Raw genomic sequence first — 18,914 nt, 5'->3', positions numbered from 1 at the left:
GTGGTGTTCATTTAGTATTGGAAATACACAGAAAAAGTTTCATCAATATATCTAAATAATAACATCCAGAAATAAAAGAATACATTATTCTACTAGATCTAGCCTAGACTAGAGTTTCACCTAGTTAAAAGTATTAACTGGTACTCAAATTTTTACACAAATCTAAGCATAGCATGAAGTAGCTACCCACCAAAAATAACCCATAGATAGTGAGTAGAACTCCTAGAATAATTATAACCTATGTAATCTAATCTTTTTCCTAGATTAAAATAGAAGCATAATATGAACAGGTGGCTGTAACAAAAGTTGTAGGTTTTGATCTAAGGATTCCAAAACATTTTAGTTTGCATTTTTCAGATTTTTCTACGATTTTATATGGAATTTACAAGTTTGCTGTTTTTGAAAACAAAAGAAAAAGGAAAGGAAATCTTGCATCTAGACCCCTGAACTTCTATTTCTTCTCACCGTGGGTCCCTGGTCGGGGTTTGAAACAGGGGAGGCAGTGGTGGCCGGATTCCGGCACCTACGGCGGCCGGCGGCGAGGGGGAATAGGGGGAGGAGCAAGAGGACGTCGAGAGGGACCTGTAGATGGTCTTGGACGGGGTTGGGGAGGCCGGCTTGGGGTTTCCCCGCGGAGCAGGACTCCGGCGGCGGCTGTAGGCGGCGGCGGCGGCGGTGCAGCAGGCCTGGGCGGCGGCGAGCGGGTCGGGGAGCACCAACAGATGTCAAGGAAGCTCTTTGCGGGGTTTGTTGGGCGCGAGGAAGGGTGGAGGAGAGAGCTCCACGGGAGACCGGCGAGCGGCGGCGCTAATGGCGGGCGGCGCTGACTGTTCTCGGCAAAGGGGCGCGCGGGGCTCGGCTCTCGGGCTCAGGAGCGACGAAGAGAAGGTCAAGGACGGCTCTGAGCTTGCGGGAATGGTCTAGGCGGTCAAGAACGCGAGAACGGGCGAGGTGCAGTCGTTCGGGTCGTCACGGCATCGCCGTGGCGGTTCGGCGGCCATCCTCGTCGAGCGTGCAGGGGATGACGACGCGTGGCGGCACTGGCGCGGACGCGTGGCGCGCGCGCGCGGCGCCGTGGTCAATTTGGCCTTGGCGACCCCGGCAAATATCGGGGTGTTACAGCGCATGTGCGCCGCCGCAGCGCCCTCCGTGCAAAAATGTCCAGTAGTTCGTACGTCGTGAGCACTCGAGCTGTGATTATGCGCGAATATTCTTCCATGGCCCATGGGTACCCAAATCCATAGATACGCCCTAGCTAGCGGTTTCCTCCTCCCGGCCGGCAGGCGCGGCAGCTCTGTATTCTCATTATCTCACGGCGAAATACGTGAGAAAACACGGCAAATAGTGATAGGTCGGTCGGTACTTGGTGCACATCAATCAGCCGGGGGCCGGGGACATGATGCCCTCCATGGCTCTCACCTAAATATGGGAAATGGTGCTGTCCATCCATTGTTGCCACTTGCTATGTTCTAGGGTATGGGTATCCCTGTCACGCTCTCCATCTAAGAGAGGGTACGCTGACTCATCCAAACCACCCAACTTACTATTCAACTACCTAGTTTATAGAAAGCTACATGCTCACTTCCTAGCTACCCGTAATAAGTTAGGAGGATCCAAACCGGACCTACTGTTTGGATACAACGGAATGCCCCTAATCAGCTCTTAGCTTTGGTCGCATCTATCTATTATACTAGGTGATTCCCCATTTCCCCGCGTGTTGCTGCGGGACTTAAAACATAGAAGGAATATTTTTAGTTAAATAAAAGATTAACGACAAAATAGCACTCATAAAGTATAAGACAATTTTTTCTTTTTATTTCTTTATACTTTTCTCTTTTTCTCTCTCATTTTATTTTTTCCTATTTATTTTCTCTACCTTTTCCTTTTATCCTTTCTTTTCTTCTTCTTCTTCTTTTTCTCCCTTTAATCCATATCCTTGTATTCTTATTATTATATTATTCTTTGCCCACCTCTTCCCCCCATCATAAAACCATAAAAAAGGAGATTGAAAACCAAACACCTTGAAGATGAGCGTAAACACCACCAAAGACCTTTCATCTTCTTTTTTTCTAGATGTTGCTCTGGTTGGGGAGCGGACTGCGGGCATGAAGGTTGCAGCCCTATAGCACGGCGGCGGCGTTACCGAAGATGAAGTCGACAGTGCCCTTAGCTACAGCCGTGCCGAGTAGGGCAGGGCATGTCGGAGGTGGAGTGGAGTTATTTAAACTCGATTGCAGGGACGATTTTTGGGTTTCTTCGTATTGCAGTGACAGCCTTTGGTTTTCTTCAGCTCCTTTCAGGTGTGATTGTTATGGTGGAGGAATTATTTGCACTAGAATTGATGTCTTACAATAGTGACTTGTGGTTGTGCACAGAAAACCGCTAGAAGATATAAATAGAAAGTCCTAGTGGATGATGACGTGGATAGCTTGCATGTTGAGAGAAATAGAATTAATGACTCTTGGTCCTAGTGGATGATGACGTGGATAGCTTGCATGTTGAAAGAAATAGAGTTAATGACTTTTAGTGGGGACTAACTTAATAGGTATTATAGATTAACTAGGCTATGATACCCTGCGTTACTACAGATAAAGTTGGTATAAGTATTAGATACATATAGTTGCCCGTGTATTAATTTGTCGAGATCTATGTGATGAAGTCGTGGATGGTGTGACTCGCATACGGGATGGACTAATGCCCACATGTCAATAACACAAGAAATACCAAATAAAAGACTTAGGTAAAAATCTTACTCGCTTTAGAAATAATTATAGACAAGGGAGTGTTAAACAAAGCCACAATGTGTGGAGTGTTAAACAAAGCCACAATGTGTGCCGAGAGGACCTAGAAATTTCTTCACTAATCGAAGAAAGAGAAGGATTTGCACATGGATTTTATGAAGATATAACGATCTAATCTAACTCAAGAGTCCATGTGAAATATGATCATTAAACAACTAATTTCGAAACTAAAAAATTAAGAAAAAACAGGATATGAACAGAGTTTATGCCGAATATGATTAGTAAATAGATAAATTTAGAATTAGAAATAATAAAACTCAATCAAGAGTCCATATCAAATAAGATTAATAAATAGTTAATTTTAGAATTGATTTTTCTAAATAGAATAGGACATGACCCAAAGTGTCCGAGCCGAATATGATTAGTAAATAGATAAATTTGAAATTAATAAAATGAGAAAATTAGGATTTAGTCAAAGTGTCTATGTTGAATATGATTAGTAAATAGCTAAATTCAGGATTTTGAAAATAAGAAAAGTAGCATTTGTTAAAAAAAGTTACTATTAGTAGATAGCTAATTAAATTCAAAACCAAAAATATAAAACAATTAGTAATTGACCAAAAAATCCATATCGAATATGAGTAATAAATAGATAAGTTTAACAAAATAGCGATTAAAAACAAATTATGAAGAAAAGTAACTAAATAAATAGTATAGGACAAATATAAATAACATATAACCAAACATATTAGAAAGAAGCATGCTTTTGTTTTCGGTTGAGTTACAAATAAATAAAGATTAAATGTTACATATCAATCATAATTGATCGAAAGATAAGTATTGGCTTGACTGTGACATTTGTTTAGTCTTGACATGCGGTCTATCATATTATCAATATCTCAAACACCAGTTGTTCGACAATGATATCCGTCCCTATTTGAGTTCTGATTCATTTAGAGGGGTAAATATTTGTTGATATCTAACTCTGAATATTCAGCGTCTAACACCATATCTGAATCTGAATATCAAAACTCGGATTTTTATGATGTCAACATCTATTTTTATCTTATCCGACGCATTCCATCTGTACCCGACCTGGATCCTAGTAGAAAAAATAACGATCAATATGCTTATCCGTAGATATCGGACTGTATTCAATTCGTTTACATCCATATTTGGTGATGCGGTTTTTAAAATTAAAAATGTGAGAATAACAAATAAACTAGCAACCCGCCCTATTTGCGCAGATCATCTTGCTAGTTTGTAATGTACTAGTGCCCAAACTAGATGCTAAGCTAGCTAAGACTCATCTAGTACACAAGAATAACAGCTTTTGCTTGAGTTGTCGTCCCCACCTCTCCTAGGTCCAGAAAACGTACCTAATGGCTCCATAAATAGCAAACTGGGGAAAGAGCCATGTCTTTATGCTGACATGTTTTAAGCCCTAAATTAAAATAGGATAAAGCTATAGTTTGCTCGAGTGTTTCTAGTGCCTCTGTCACTCGATTTTGCCACCGTCAGATATCTGATGTGGTTGCCTATGCTCGTCGGATCTGCCTAGTGGGCGATTTATTTTGGTCGGCTGCCATGTTTGTGGGCCTAGTTTGGCAGCATCTTTATTTGATTTTGGGAACCGAGCCCATTTTCTTTTTGAGCCTGTTCGGCTGATCTGATGAATAGTGTTCGGCTGGTAGAATAAATAGTATTATGTGAGAGAAAATAACCCGAACCAAGTCGAGACAACCCGAGACCGATCAGCCGAACAGGCTTACACTGGGTTGGGCGGCGTCGGGAGTTGAGTTCGTTCAGACCCAGCTCATTTCACTTTCCCCATTTCTTCTTCTCGTCTGCTCCACGCGGAGGCGATTCAAATCGACCTGGCGAGGTGCATCGATTTCCCTCTCGCGTTTGGTTTGCTTGTTGCTTCTTCGCGTTACTTGCCTGTGTTGTGCTTTTGGTTGGGGATCAGAGTTGTTTCGGGGAGGGGGTTGTTTTGGACGCTGATTTGTCGATGTTTTTGAGGATTTTTTTCTGCCTTGCTTTGATCCCCCGCGTCGCCTCCCCATTCAGCATATGCTCCGGTCGCGTAGCTGTGTCCTAGTGTTGATTCCGGTCTTGTTTAGGTGGGTATCAGTGTTGTTGGCGGCTTACAGGGTTCCGGGTTTCTCTACCCGGATAATCCGGTTAGGCTTCCTCTTAATGAAAAAACGGTGGGGCCGTTTCACACGGCCGGTAGAGTTTTTTATTTATTTTCGGCGCTTATTTTTGTTGGTGGTTTCTGAGAATTTTTTTTGACCTTGTTTTGATTCGCGTGCGTCGCCCTCCTTTACTAATCTGACATGTTGGCCAATCTCATGTTCTAGTATTTGGTTTCCGCGCTTCTTCATGTTTCCGCGCTCCATTTTACTTATAGATTTGTATGTATATTTTTCAGGTCTGCTAGATCATTCCACTTTTTTTTTGCTCATTTTCATTTCTAATTTTTTTGCATAATTCATTTAGTCACCTATATGTTGTGCTGTAGATGGCAACAAGAAGACGAAGAGGATTTCTAGATTATCGTAGATCCAAAATAGAAGTTGAAGATAATGACATCATTCATTCTTCACCTCAGTCTGCTGTACATGGTCACCTTCATTTCCAATAATTCATTCGGTTAGTATTATTTGTTTTTTAATTAAAATAATTTATTTTATCTATACTAACCTCATGTTCTTCATGTGCTGAATCAGTTAGTCCACATCCAGCACCATAGTTTTATGTAGGATTGCAGTGTTCAGCAAAAATTTCTTGCAACAAATATTTCAAAACATTACCTTCTTTTTATTGGACGAAAGCTTCAAGTAGTTTTTGCATTATGGTTTTCTGTGGACCTCATAACCATATGCTGTAGTCACTAGTCACCATGTCCATGAAACCTGCAGGATGTCCTTGCTGAAGTCTTTTTGTGTTGTCCTGTTCTTGCGAATTTCTTATTTGCTTCTTCATAAGGCCTATGTATGTACCCTGCATAGAGTTCTTGTTCTGTGTTTATATTTTTATGTTAGCTAATCACTTTTGTTCATATTTTATAGAAATGGATAAAGCACGTACTGGTTGACTGCTGGGAAAAACTGAATTTAGATAATCATTCAACTCTGATAGCGCAACTGTTTGTTGCCCTTCATAAGTCATCATCTGCATATTTGACCTCAACTATTGAGCATTTGCGCACCAAAGTATTAATAAATATTGTACACAAACTTTTTTACCTGTATATTTTGGTTTCCAAGTGGTTGTACATCAGTATGTGTCTCCAAGTTTTTTAGCTGAAAGGGTACTTTATCTGTATGTTGTGTCAAGCCCTTCTGTAAAATTATATTTTTAGAAATCACCACAGTCATGTCAGGAGCTCATTTGTGTATGAATCATTCAGTAAATAAAATGTATGACTAGAGTACTATATTGAGCTGTACTAAAATGTTGTGTCCTGCCCCCTATGTCTTTTTATTTATAGCTTTTTTGTACTATATTTATATGCCTATGGAAACTGTAATTTGTACAATATTGAGCTGTAATTTCTATATAATTGAACTGTAAAGTATGCCATTTTCAAGATGGTTTTTGTGCAATCTATAAACTACCCATCCTATGATATGTGCATCTCCTAGAATTAATATATAGTCTCTCTCTCTCACTCACTCCAAAATTTTGTTTTCAATGTATCTGAATCAGCACTAGGTTTTTTGTGCAGTTTCAGATGATACAAGGATTTCAAGTTTTAGTTCGGGCAGCTAGGGGGGTGTCTACTTATCACCCAATTATTCTTTCAGATGATCCAATCATTTCTGCTCGGTAATGTGAGTAAGTGTTTACTGAAAGTCAGCAAATCAGCATCCTCAAAACATCATTTTTTGTTGTGTGCCCTGCAAATTTGCCGATGCATATCAATCTTGTTCATTATTGGTGTGCAAGTTCATGTATGTTTAACTAAACTGTAATTATAGTTTCTTTGTATTATATTTTACACGTCTGCTCAACTGTAATTTGTGCTAAAGTGAACTATAATTTCAATATATTTGTACTGTAAAGTATGCAATTTAAACACTTCCACCAATCTAACAAATTGTCCATCCTATGATGCGTGGTTCTAGCCCAATTAATAGGCTATCTCTCTCTCACTCTAGAATTTGTTTTCACAATATATGAATTAGTACTAGTTCTTTTTTCTGTGTCTTTTAGATGACCCAAGGATTCCAAGTTTTTTATTCATGTAGCTAGGTGTGTCTACTGATTCAATCATTTTGCACACTAATCTGAATAACTATTTTTACTGCTAGTGAGGAAATCAGCATCTCAAAACACCAATTTTTGCTTGCTGGCCTGCATTTTTGGTGATGCATGCCAAATCCTGTTGATCGTTGGTGTGGAAGTTAATGCAAGTTTAATTGAACTGTAATTACAGTGTATTTCTACTATATTTACATGATCTGATCAATCGTAATTTGTGCTAGACTCAACTATAATTTTAGTATAATTGTATTGTAAAGTATACAATTTGTAAGTTGGTATTTTGTGCACTAATCTGCAGTGATCCTTGCAGGACATCCAGAAATCACCATCTCAAAACGAGCAAATTAGTGACCCACCTGGAAATATGTTGATGCACATTGATACTGTTGATTATTGGTACGTACCCCCTCTCAGCCATCTATCATTCGAGTTTTCTCCATGGATTTTGTTCTGCCGCCTCCTTTTTGCTGAGGTTTAGTTCCCGATCCATTCCATTGGGTTGGAATGTCTTCAATCTGACCTGAGCTTCTTGGATGCAAGTATAGTATTTTTCACTCTGTTTTGTTAAATATATTCAATACCCCAAGAAGTAGTTTTTTTTGTACATTTTGATCTAACTGATTATATTTGCATATGTAGGGTTTTAGTACGCTGACTATAGAAAATTTTTGCTATATCTGTTTTCTTCTATCTGGTTGGTTATATTTGCATATGTAGGGTTTATGTAGAGTCGAAAGGAAAATTTGCTATTTGACTGACTATAGTAAATATCTGTTTATTTTTATATGCTTTTTCTTCTTTTGAACCTGTTGGTTATATGTTTGTCAGTTTTTTGCAGTCTAGAACCCTTCTAGTTAGTGGGATGAACTATTCTTGGTAATTTCATTTTTCTTTTGGTTATTATAGTTGCTTCATGATAAATTTACATGGGATTGCAACTGTAATTTGATTGTAGGTGAAGTGTAATTTTAGATTGTTTATATTGTAATTTTCTTCTCTTCTATTTTTTGGAATAAGTTAAGCCTGTGTAGAGACCTGTAGGAAGTTTATAGTTCACTGAAATGACTAGTATATATGGGATTCTGCATTTTTTTTTGTAAAAGATGATTCTTCAATTTTTGTGTTTTTGATTACGTATGATCTTAGTCTGATCTAGTTTTAACTGTGTAGGTTTTCTGCAATTAGTACATAGATGCCCTATTTTGTTTTTTTTTGTCAAATCATTTTTTGTCTATCTACGCTAATGTCTCGTAACCTTTCAGAAACTGCTTTCAAAAGAGATTTTGTGTTGTTGCCCTGAGATATTTTCATCTATCTTGGAATCAAAGAAGGCCCCCAAGATTTGCCTTATTCTTGCTTGGTCTGTTTCGAGTCAAGAGAGTAATTGTTTCATGTTGACTGTTAGAGCTTTGGAGAGTCCTGTTGGTCAAAATGAGATTGCATTGTATCGTATTGCTGTTGATCCTTCAAGGGATTTTGGATTCATTCTATGACCAGATGCAGAGAAAGCAAATTTTTGTCGTGCTCATTATGTCGGAGTTGGATCTGAGAAGATTTTCTTTGACCAGGTATGCAGTGTAGGATATTTGCCGTTTTGTGATGATGTTAACCAATAACCATCACCCCAGGGTTATGAGAATGATATGACAAAATCTGCTCAGAAGAAATGACCAGTGTGTTTTGAGCATCCTTTTTCTGAACATATCATCTTTTTGGGCAAACGAGAATATGAGGTGGTCCAAATATGCTAGTTATCATTGTTTGCTTATAATACTTTTTATGTGTTTTGTTCAAGTTGAATGTACCCTTTTCTAAATATGTATGAACCAGGAGATTATAAAGTCGTCATCTCTCTATTTTTCTTTTTGTATTTGTGTGGTACTTTATGTTCAGTTATTTGTTATTTTATTTTTTCTCCAACCGTTGATAAGTATTCCTGTGGTTACTATATTCGAGTGACAGATTCTGCCGCAACACTCGATTATCAGAATCGGGTGTTGTGCCAAGCCAAATCACTCGAGCAATTGCAGATGCTAAAATGCACGAGTCACAGGTAGACAGATCCTTAAAATAACACAGTACTAAATGTACTTTACACAAGATTTTTTTTATGGAAACTTTACGCAAGATTTTAATAGGTGTTGTGATGATGTTTGGACTTTGGAGTATCCAACTATCAGGCAACCTGCACACGCGGACAAAAAGACCCATCTCCCTACGCTCCATGTTGGAAAGTTCCTTGTATCTACACCTCCCAACGTCTGGTGATAATCTTTGCGCGGCCTCCAAATTGAACCCCCCGTCCATCAGGTTGTCCGGCACGGGCGCCGAAAGCCACGCCCGCGCCGAGCCCAGTGCAACCTCCGCTGGAATCCGGGCAAGCAACGACCAGCCCACACACCAACTACTGCAAGCCTCAGCGCAGTTACTGCCGCGGTGGAGCCAGCAGTTCCCGTGTCCGTCTCTGTCCATGCCCATCATCCATTGCGTCTGCTTCATCCCTAGCACGAATCGAACTACTGGAACGCAGGAACTTGCCAGGAGTTGATCACCAATTTATTTGTCGTCGACGGCAGCCGTCAGGGATTAGATTAGGAGACCCTGTCAGGCGCTGGGGAGAAGGCCGGGTTTGATTTGGGGAACTGGCCGGGAGTGAGCACTGAGCACCGAGAGATCAGACTGAGATCACAAGTGACGGCCGCCTGCAGTGGACACGGCTTGCGTATAAATAGTCGACAGCCCGTCTTGTTGGTTGCGCAGTGTTGTAGCCCGCCTCGCTCCCTCCGTCCTCAGCGAGCATGGAGGTCTCAGCCATGGAGGAAGCCCTCCCCAAGGCGAGGAGGAAGGGAGGCCTCAGAACCATCCCCTTCATCATCTGTAAGAGCATGCATCGAGCGGCCATGCCTGGTGCAGGCGCTTAATTGTGTTTTTAACATCTGATGGGGATTTTGATTTCCGTTGGCGGCAGCGAACGAGATCTTCGAGAAGGTGGCCACGTTCGGGCTGACGGCCAACATGGTCCTCTACCTCACCGAGCGGTACCTCATGTCGAGCGCCTTCGCCGCCGTCGTGATCTACAACTGGCACGCCGTCTCCAATTTCCTCCCCATCTTCGGCGCCGTGCTCGCCGACGCCTGCATCGGCCGCTTCCGGGTCATCGCCCTCGGCTCCTTCGTCAGCCTCTCTGTAAGCGCCGGCGACGGTGAACTCATCAGAACCACCCCCGCGTCTCGTTCCCGCACAATCATACATGCTGATGATCCTTGCATGCTCTTGGTGCGGCGTGTCGGCGCGGCTCATCATCGATCAGGGGATGTGTCTGCTGTGGCTGACGGCTATCCTGCCGGTGTACCAGAGGACCCCGGAGTGCGCGGCGCGGCTGGCGGACTGCGTGGTGGTGCCGTGGCAGGTGCCGCTGCTGTTCACGTCGTTCGCGCTCATGTCCCTCGGCTCAGGCGGCATCCGGCCGTGCGCGCTGGCGTTCGGGGCGGACCAGCTGGACAAGCGGGACAACAGCACCAGGAACGTGCGGACGCTGCAGACCTTCTTCAACTGGTACTACACGGTGCTGGGCCTCTCGATCGTGTTCGCGGCCACCGTCGTCGTCTACATCCAGCAGGCCAGGGGCTGGGTCGTCGGCTTCTCCGTGCCCATGGTGCTCATGGTCACCGCGCTCGCGCTGTTCCTCCTCGGCTCGCCCTTCTACCTCAAGGCGGCGGCCGACAGGAGCGCCATCGTCGGATTCGTGCAGGTGCTCGTCGCCAGCTACAAGAACCGCCACGAGCCCATGCCGCCGGAGGCGGCCGACGCCTCGAGCTTCTACAACAAAGCCGGCTCCAAGCCCAGGACTCCCACCGACAAGCTAAGGTACTTGAACCAGGCCTGCGTGCTTAGGAACCCCGGCAAGGAGCTGAGCGCCGACGGGGCGGCGTGCGACCCGTGGAGGCTGTGCACGGTGCAGCAGGTGGAGGACACCAAGGCCGTCATCCGCGTGCTGCCGATATGGTCGACGGGGATCTTGCCCGGCTTGATCGTCGGGCAGCAGATGTTCCCGACGCTTCAGGCGAAGACGATGCAGCGGAAGGTGGGCGGCCTGGAGATCCCCGCGGCCACCTTCGGCGTCTTCAGCATCCTGACGCTCACCGTCTGGGTGGCCGTGTACGACCGCGCGCTGGTGCGGCCCCTGTCCCGGCTCACGGGCCACGCGCGCGGGCTCAGCCTGCGGCAGCGGATGGGCGCCGGCCTGGTGCTCTTCGCCGTGGCCATGGCCATGGCCGCGCGCACCGAGAGCGTCCGCCGCGCCGCCGCGATCACCGAGGGGCTCCGCGACTCCGACCCGCGCACGGGGCCCCCGATGCACATGTCGGCCATGCGGCTGGTGCCGCAGCACTGCCTGACGGGGCTCGCCGAGGCGCTGAACCTGATCGGGCAGATCGAGTTCTACTACTCCGAGTTCCCCAAGACCATGTCCAGCATCGGGATGTCGCTGCTGGCGCTCGGCCTCGGGTTCGGCGCCCTGCTGGGCAGCGCCGTCGTCGCGATCATCGGCGCCGCGACCCGGAGCGGCGGCCACGACGGGTGGCTGCCGAGCAACCTGAACAGGGGCCGCTACGACTACTACTACCTGGTCCTGGCGGTGCTGGGCACGGCCAACGTGGTGTACTTCGTGGTGTGCGCCTGGGCGTACGGCGAGGAGAGCCAGAACCGGGTGGCGGCGGCCGACGCCGCTGCGGTGGAGGAGGACGGCAAAGGAGGAGAGGAGCAGCACAAGGCGGTGATCATTTAGGCTTTTGAGCTAGTATGAACAAGCGTTGATCTGGGATGGTATCGTTCAGCGGTGTAAATCGACGTGGTAATATGCGAACATATATATGCTAATGTTTAAGATTAACTAATCCTCAAATGTTAATATGGTAACGGCTGTTGCAAGTCTGCAATGTCGCATGCATTTTACGTGCATTCTTCAGAGTTCAGAGATAGAACTTTTCAGTGTTCAGGTTCCCTTACCTACCTGCGCCACCCACTTTCCCCTTCCCCACATCACGGTCTCCTTTTCCGTAGCTGCCGGTGCCACTACCAACACCTCTAATGTGTCATGTGTGATGGTCCCTGGAGTCTCAAGGGGACCAAACTCATCTGATGGAGTTTGATATCAAGCAGATGATTCCAGTTCAAGTTCACAAATTGTGCAACTCTTTTGTTCCAACAGTTAAGTTCTATTTGGTGAAATTGGCGGAGGAGGAGGCAGGATAGGCGCGGAGGAGGAGGAGGAGGAGCAAGGGCGGAAGTAGAGGCGAGGAGGAGGCAGGGACGACGGCGTCGGGAAGGAGAGGAGAGGCAGGGGCATCGGGAAGGGGAACGAAGGAGAGGAGGGAGGAGACATGGTGGTTGTTGGGCTATTGGGCTGCTTTGATGAGCATATTTTTCAACTCAGGGTTTAGTGGGCCTCTATTTTCCTTTTCTTTTAGAAGTATATGATGTATATGACAAGGTATACATATGTATATGGCACCGCCTAGCAAATCACCTTGAAACGCCTAGGCTCTAGGCGGTGGATCACCACTTAGAACCGCCTAGCGCCTTTTTGAACATTGTTAGGTGAACACTCTAGAAAAATAGAAAACTTTTGGAAATTCTCAAAAAATCAGAAACATCTGACCATCAATTTGACCACTCCAATCGTAATACTAATTAGATATGTTATATATTTTCCAATAAATTAGCCACCTCTACCATTATAAAAAATATTCTAAAAGTAACCTCCTAATCTTCGTGTAAATAGACATATGCCATTATAAAAATAATACAAATAACCCTCTAAATTTGTATATAAATTATCTAATTATATTATTATTAAATTTAAAGTAATCCATAAATCTGAATCTAAATTATGTAATTATAACAAATATTAAAGTATACCAATATACAATTAATTATAACAAATATTAAAGTATACCAATATACAATTATAAATTAACATTTCTATTATTATTAATATATATTTATGCTATTATAAATATAAAAATACTATTGTGCGCATGTATTCATGTATGATTAAAGAAATAAAAAACCCTGTAAAGGGATCTCTTATGGTCAAATGAGGAACGGGTATGCAAAGATCGGTCTAGTAGGGCTGCTAGGTTTAGGGCTAGGAAGGTATAGGGGTGGGATGAAAAAGAACATAAGATTGATAATTATAATTATTAGTTGTAAGTTTTATTTTATATTATTAATTCTAATTAATATAAAATAATGGTAGGCTCGTAGTTCAAAGTACCATGGATCATGAATGATGAACCAGAAAATGTTTATATCCTTGAACTATCTCAAAAGTTTGATTTCAATTTTCAACAACAAAACCGGATAACGAGGAACATCCGACTATCGAAAGCGGACAAGTTTTAGCCCTTAGAGTGGTTTCAAAGGTAGCTTTGTATTTAAAAAAAATAAAAGAAATCTAATTAGATCTGAAAAACATAAGTAATTCATTTTAAATAAAAAATGAAACTGCTAGCCCACTTGATAATAAATGTATCTAGTCTGTCTTTGTGACACGCATCTTAAAACAAAATTGAAAGACATAAACATGAAGAAAGGTTGAATTTAAAGAAGAAAAGATACTAGAACCGATCATACATAATCCCTCCGTCCCAAAATAAGTGTTGTTAAGAAATAACTTTGGTACCCCTAATTACTTCTAAAATTTATGATTGAAAATTATTTATTTGATTTTTTGGATCCTTAATGAATACCTATGCATTGGAAATAGAAAAGTAACATGTGCTAAATATTTGATTGGCTCTATATGTTTTTTTTTGTACAATGTTTTTTTGGTACTTGGTATTGCTTTAATTAGATAGATCTCATTACAAGCTAAAATAATATTTTTTGTGGGACAAAATTTGAATGCTAAAACAACATTTGTTTCAGGATGGAGGGAAGAATATGTCATATTTACATTGATACGTTTATCCCAATGTTCATGAAGAGATACTTCTGGATTTATTATGCAGAAGTACTCGTCACATCGAATCTTCGAACACATGCATGAAGCATTAAATGTAATTAAAAAAATAACTAATTATACAATCTAACTGATTAGCACGAGCTGGATCTTTTAAGTCTAATTAGTCCATAATTGAATATTATTTGTCAAATAACAACGAAATGTGCTACAGTATCAAAATTCAAACTTTTTCACCAACTAAACACACCCTTAGTATGACCGCGCATGTCAGAGGGCGCCCATAAACCCAACTGCATCTAGGAAACTTGAACTGGATCTCTTCCAATTAAATGGAAAAGAGAGCACCTGATATTTGTCCTCACAAAGTCTCTTCCAATCAATGCGTGAACATCTCACAAAAAGAAAACAACCACAACAAGAAGAAAAACCCGATACGCACAACATTCACCGTAATCTTCAATTACTCCAGTACTGCATTTGCACACATGTGACCTCACGGCGTGAGCTCATGCTCAATGCAGAAATGGCTCCTTCTGTTGACGGCCAAACAACAGACAAATTGGCCCGCGTTGCCGGTGGCACCTGCAGTAATGGAGTTGCTTGAGGTTACAGCTGCCCAAAAAAAAAACACTGGCTTCGTGGTCAACACAAACACACTGCAGTCCATGTGCTGTCGTCGTATTGCCGTTACCAGTCCCAACAGTCAGCTGCCACTTACCACACATTGAAGTCTTACTGGACCTCTCTGCATGGCGCCTTGTCATCACTCCTGATGATTTCCCGTCTTGTAGCATCCTTTTTTTTTTTGAAAGGTAAAGGCAGGAGTGCTGCCATATCATTTATAAGAGAAGCCAAGTCAGGAGATTGGAGCATCACAGAGAGGACTGAGGACATACATCTCAAATGTCCATCCATGTGCAGCTGCAACTCACTTCTCCCATGTCGTGAGCTCTCAGAAAACTGGCAAGAAGAAACACGCAGGAGCGTCTGACAGTGGGATCACCAACAAAGCAAAGGTATCTGATGCCTGCTCTATCTCTCTTGTTTTCTGCTTCTCTATCCATCCCCCGAAGGACAAGCCCCCGGTGATCCGGGCGTTCTCCGGGGGGCCCTTTGCGCCGGTTTCCTGGCGAAACCGCGCGCCCCCCACGAAACGGCCGTCCGTTCCCGCGCTGATCTCAGAGCGACCGGCCGGCGTCGCCGCGGCGCACGCAAGCGTAGCCGCCGGGCCAAAGCCAAACGGTGGCGAGGGGAAAGGGCACGGAACCGAGTGCAAATCCACATCACCGTGGCCGTGGGCGACGCATGCGTGTGTGTCTGTCAGTGCGTGCCAGTGTCGGCGTGTGGGAACAGTTAACGCCAGGCACTTTCACTGCTGAAACTTTTGCCTTGCAGTTGCAGGTATGCAGGAGCCGGAGGAGATTCGGATGGAGTTGGAGGCCCAGGACGGCGACGGAGATGATGGGACGAACGGGGTCAAAGGAGGGCGAGGTGGGATCAGAGCGTTGCCGTGCATCTTCGGTATGTTTTGTTTTTTTGTTTTTGCTTTTTTTTAGAGAGGACGGTATGTGGTTTGTTGGGTGTTCAGTCTCTTCTCGTGTCGAATTTGGATGGGCCTGGACCAGACAGGGCCCCCCGGCCCAATTTTCGTTGCTTTGTTCTTGTGCTGTTGATGCTGAACGCGTGACACTGACACCGCTTTAGTATGCCAATCATCCCCCCCCCCCCCCCCTCTCTCTCTCTACAAAAGTAGAGTGGGCGAACTGAACTTGGCCAAATGGTGATGCAAGTACATCAGCAGCAGCTTGTTCACTTTGCTGCCTCTGCATCACTCATCCAGCCAGAGAAGAGACTGGATGCAGCTTGTACACGGTTGCACTTGCAAAAAGGAGTAGTGGGGGTACACAGCTACACATACCTTTCTCTTAGGTGCGGCACTGCTGTATCATCAGGTAGGGTGCAAAACTGAGATGCTATCTTTTCAAAAAAAAAAGAAGAAAAAAAGAGAGAAGAGGATGCTCACTCATCAGTGACGAAACAGGGACGAATAATGAGGCGCGTATGCAAATGGCGCGATAGAGAAATGTAACTTCCTCTCGCAAAACCCGCAAAAAGCTCGCGGATGAGCTCCACCGTTACTCCGCTATCATTCACAAAATAGCAGCCTGCTTTGTTGAATTTCGGCAGAACTTGTCAATCTCAGAATCCAAAGGGGAAAAAGTTCAGAGGAGCCACCGCCGTCTTAGATGTGCAAGCAAACGGAAACGATGGCGAAGTGCGTGCACATGCCGCTGCGTTCGTTCCAGACGAAAAGAAAAACTCGCATGCGAGGGTTTCCTTCCTAGCTAGCTATTCACCTACACGGGAGCTACTAGTAGCTGTCGGCCTTGTGACCTACCTACCGTCTACCGATGAAGCTATTTAGCGCCTGATCCCGGCGCCCTGCTGCCAAGATCATATCCAGCGGCGCTCCTCCGGCCAAATCTTTCAGTGGCATTGGCCGGCTTGCGTTTAATTTGGTCTCGCCATGGAGCCCTCTCTTGCTGCTGAGACTGAGCCAGCAGCAGGAGGGTGCTTCAAAGGGAAGAAGGGCGGGTACAGAGCCCTCCCGTTCATCTTCTGTGAGTTCCTCTTCCGAAACTGACTGCAAGTGAATTTCAGAAGAAAACTGATGCTGAGGCAATAGTGTTCTTCCTTCGATTTTTTTTTCTTTTTTCTTTTTGGGTTTTCTGCAACCCTTTACTTGCCCTCAAGTTTGCACTGAATCTTGTCATCTTACCATCTTTACTTCCATTAGCCCCCTTCGGTTTTGATGGTGAATTTCTTTCGTGTTTTTGGATGCCTAGTGAATGAGATGCTGGAGAAAGTTGCTGGATTCGGGCTCAACACCAACATGATCACGTACCTGACCAACAAGTACCACCTGAGCACCGTCGCCTCCCAAACGATGCTGTTCGTGTGGAGCGCGATATCGAACTTCGCGCCCATCCCCGGCGCCGTCGTCGCCGACATGTACCTCGGCCGGTTCGTGGCCGTCGCGCTTGGCTCCGTCGCCTGCCTGATTGTAAGTGCGCAGCAGAGATCGAAGGTTCACCGCCTTTCTTCTTCACTCGAAAGAAGCAAGGGAGTTTCTTAACGCCATGAAGCGATCGGTTCCGTTTCTGCGCTCGCTTCGCAGGGGATGGTCTTCCTGTGGCTGAGCGCCACGATCCCCGGAGCGCATCCGCCCCCGTGCAGCGACGGCGAGCAGTGCGCGCCGCCGGGGGCGAGGCACCTCGCGTGGCTGCTCTCCGGCTTCGCGTTCCTGTCGCTGGGCGCCGGCGGCGTCCGGCCGTGCTCCATGGCGTTCGGCGCGGACCAGTTCTCGAGGCACCCCAAGGAGCAGCGGTCCAGGATCCTGCAGGCCTACTTCAACGCCTACTACGCGTCGATCGGCGTGGCCTTCACCATCGCCGTCACGGCCATCGTCTACCTGCAGGACAACGTCGGGTGGAGCGTCGGGTTCGCCGTCTCCATGGGCCTCATGCTGCTCTCCACGGCGAGCTTCTTGCTGGGATCGGGCCTCTACATCAAGGAAAAGGGCAAGAGGCAGATGTTCTCCGGGATAGGCGCCGCCGTCGGCGCGGCGATCAGGAACCACAGGGCGCGCTTGCCGGCCAAGACCGGCGACGGCGTGTACCACCACCTCAAGGACTCCAAGCTCACTGTCCCCACAGACCAGCTGAGGTACGTACGTCACGTGCTGAAGAATCGATGCGTCATGCTGGTTTCACTGATTTGACTCTCACGCTGGACGTTCAGGTTCTTGAACAAGGCGTGCATGGTCTGCGCCACCAAGGAGGACACGGACTCGCCCAGCAACAGCGCGGCCTCCGCTGCCGCCCCGGAGCGGCGCGGCCGCAGCGGGAAGAGGCTGTGCACGGTGGACCAGGTGGAGCAGCTCAAGTCGGCGATCCGCGTCCTGCCCATCTGGTCGTCCACCATCTTCCTCGCCCTGGCCATGAACCAGAGCTTCGCGGTGAAGCAGGCCGACACCATGGACCGGCGCGTCGGCAGGGGCCGGTACTTCGAGGTGCCCAGCGGCTCCCTGGCCCTGTTCAACATGGCCACCATGTCGCTGTGGTCGGCCAGCTACGACAGGTGGGTGGCGCCGGCGCTGCGGCGGCACACGGGCAACCCGCGCGGGCTCACCATGAAGCAGCGCATCGGCGGGGGCCTGCTCCTCGCCACTGCGTCGACGGCCGTGTCCGCCGCCGTGGAGGGCGCGCGGCGGCGGCGGGCGCTGCGCGGGGCCACCATCTCGGCGTTCTGGCTGGTGCCGCAGTTCGCGCTCGTGGGGCTCGCCGAGGCGTTCGGCGTGATCGGGGAGATCGAGTTCTTCTACACCGAGCTGCCCAAGAGCATGGCCAGCTTCAGCATGTCGCTGCTGTACATGGCCTTCGGCGTGGGCAACCTGGCCGGCGCCCTTATCGTGAAGGTGGTCCAGGCGGCGAGCAGGCGCGGGGGGAAAACGAGCTGGCTCGTCGACGACCTCAACGCCGGGCACTACGACTACTACTACTGGCTGCTCACGGGCTACGGCGTGGTGAACTTCGTCTACTTCGCCTGGTGCTGCTGGGTGTATGGCGAGGAGGGGAAGAACGTGGAGTGGGAAGAGGACGACGACAGGGAGCAGCCTATGCTCTAGTCTTGTCATCTTTTGCCGAAGCCTTAGCTCGGACGCCTCTGTGTTACTACCATGTATAAGAAGCAGCTTGTAAGGTTAAGCATTGAACTGGAACCTGACGCCTCTGTGGTCTTACCATGTAAGAAGTTGCAGGGATGGGCATTGAACTTCTGGAACCTGAATGTGCGGTGGTTCTCTTCATATAAGTCACTACTGTCCGCTGCACAGTGGTTAGAAACTTTTCTGACAAAGAAAGAATTGAAGAAAT

At 46.1% G+C, this 18,914-nt stretch overlaps 2 protein-coding genes and 1 long non-coding RNA gene across 4 annotated transcripts; all 3 read left to right on the top strand.

Annotated features, from left to right (window-relative positions):
- Nucleotides 1-4,527: 4,527 nt before the first annotated feature.
- On the top strand, nucleotides 4,528-8,879 carry LOC120671867. Of its 2 annotated transcripts, none has more exons than XR_005673894.1 (4): nucleotides 4,528-4,626; nucleotides 5,266-5,396; nucleotides 6,475-6,700; nucleotides 7,324-8,879. It is a non-coding gene; the product is annotated as an uncharacterized LOC120671867 (long non-coding RNA). The 2 variants fall into 2 exon arrangements; XR_005673895.1 differs by having other exon boundaries at nucleotides 6,462-6,700.
- A 613-nt stretch (nucleotides 8,880-9,492) lies between these two features.
- On the top strand, nucleotides 9,493-11,961 carry LOC120676049 (protein NRT1/ PTR FAMILY 1.2-like). Its single transcript, XM_039957265.1, has 3 exons — nucleotides 9,493-9,890; nucleotides 9,982-10,199; nucleotides 10,324-11,961. Exons 1-3 carry the CDS (start codon nucleotides 9,812-9,814, stop codon nucleotides 11,797-11,799), a joined length of 1,773 nt encoding a protein of 590 aa, XP_039813199.1. The 5' UTR covers nucleotides 9,493-9,811; the 3' UTR covers nucleotides 11,800-11,961.
- Nucleotides 11,962-16,107: 4,146 nt separating this feature from the next.
- LOC120673088 (protein NRT1/ PTR FAMILY 1.2-like) lies at nucleotides 16,108-18,828 on the top strand. Its single transcript, XM_039953777.1, has 4 exons — nucleotides 16,108-16,601; nucleotides 16,827-17,044; nucleotides 17,159-17,706; nucleotides 17,782-18,828. The coding sequence occupies exons 1-4, from the start codon at nucleotides 16,508-16,510 to the stop codon at nucleotides 18,665-18,667; spliced, it is 1,746 nt and encodes a 581-aa protein (XP_039809711.1). The 5' UTR covers nucleotides 16,108-16,507; the 3' UTR covers nucleotides 18,668-18,828.
- The last annotated feature ends 86 nt before the right edge of the window (nucleotides 18,829-18,914 follow it).

Source organism: Panicum virgatum, chromosome 5N (genome assembly GCF_016808335.1).
Source record: "Panicum virgatum strain AP13 chromosome 5N, P.virgatum_v5, whole genome shotgun sequence".
NCBI classification, from domain to species: Eukaryota; Viridiplantae; Streptophyta; class Magnoliopsida; order Poales; family Poaceae; genus Panicum; species Panicum virgatum.
The sequence above is the reverse complement of the archived record's forward strand: the minus strand, read 5'-3'. Positions and strand labels throughout refer to the sequence as shown.

Coding starts and splice junctions, on each gene's coding strand:
- LOC120673088 (XM_039953777.1), top strand. CDS start 16,508: ATGGAGCCCTCTCTTGCTGCTGAGACTGAGCCAGCAGCAGGAGGGTGC. Junction 16,602..16,826: donor AGCCCTCCCGTTCATCTTCT/GTGAGTTCCTCT, acceptor TTGGATGCCTAG/TGAATGAGATGCTGGAGAAA. Junction 17,045..17,158: donor GCTCCGTCGCCTGCCTGATT/GTAAGTGCGCAG, acceptor CTCGCTTCGCAG/GGGATGGTCTTCCTGTGGCT.
- LOC120676049 (XM_039957265.1), top strand. CDS start 9,812: ATGGAGGTCTCAGCCATGGAGGAAGCCCTCCCCAAGGCGAGGAGGAAG. Junction 9,891..9,981: donor AACCATCCCCTTCATCATCT/GTAAGAGCATGC, acceptor CGTTGGCGGCAG/CGAACGAGATCTTCGAGAAG. Junction 10,200..10,323: donor GCTCCTTCGTCAGCCTCTCT/GTAAGCGCCGGC, acceptor ATCATCGATCAG/GGGATGTGTCTGCTGTGGCT.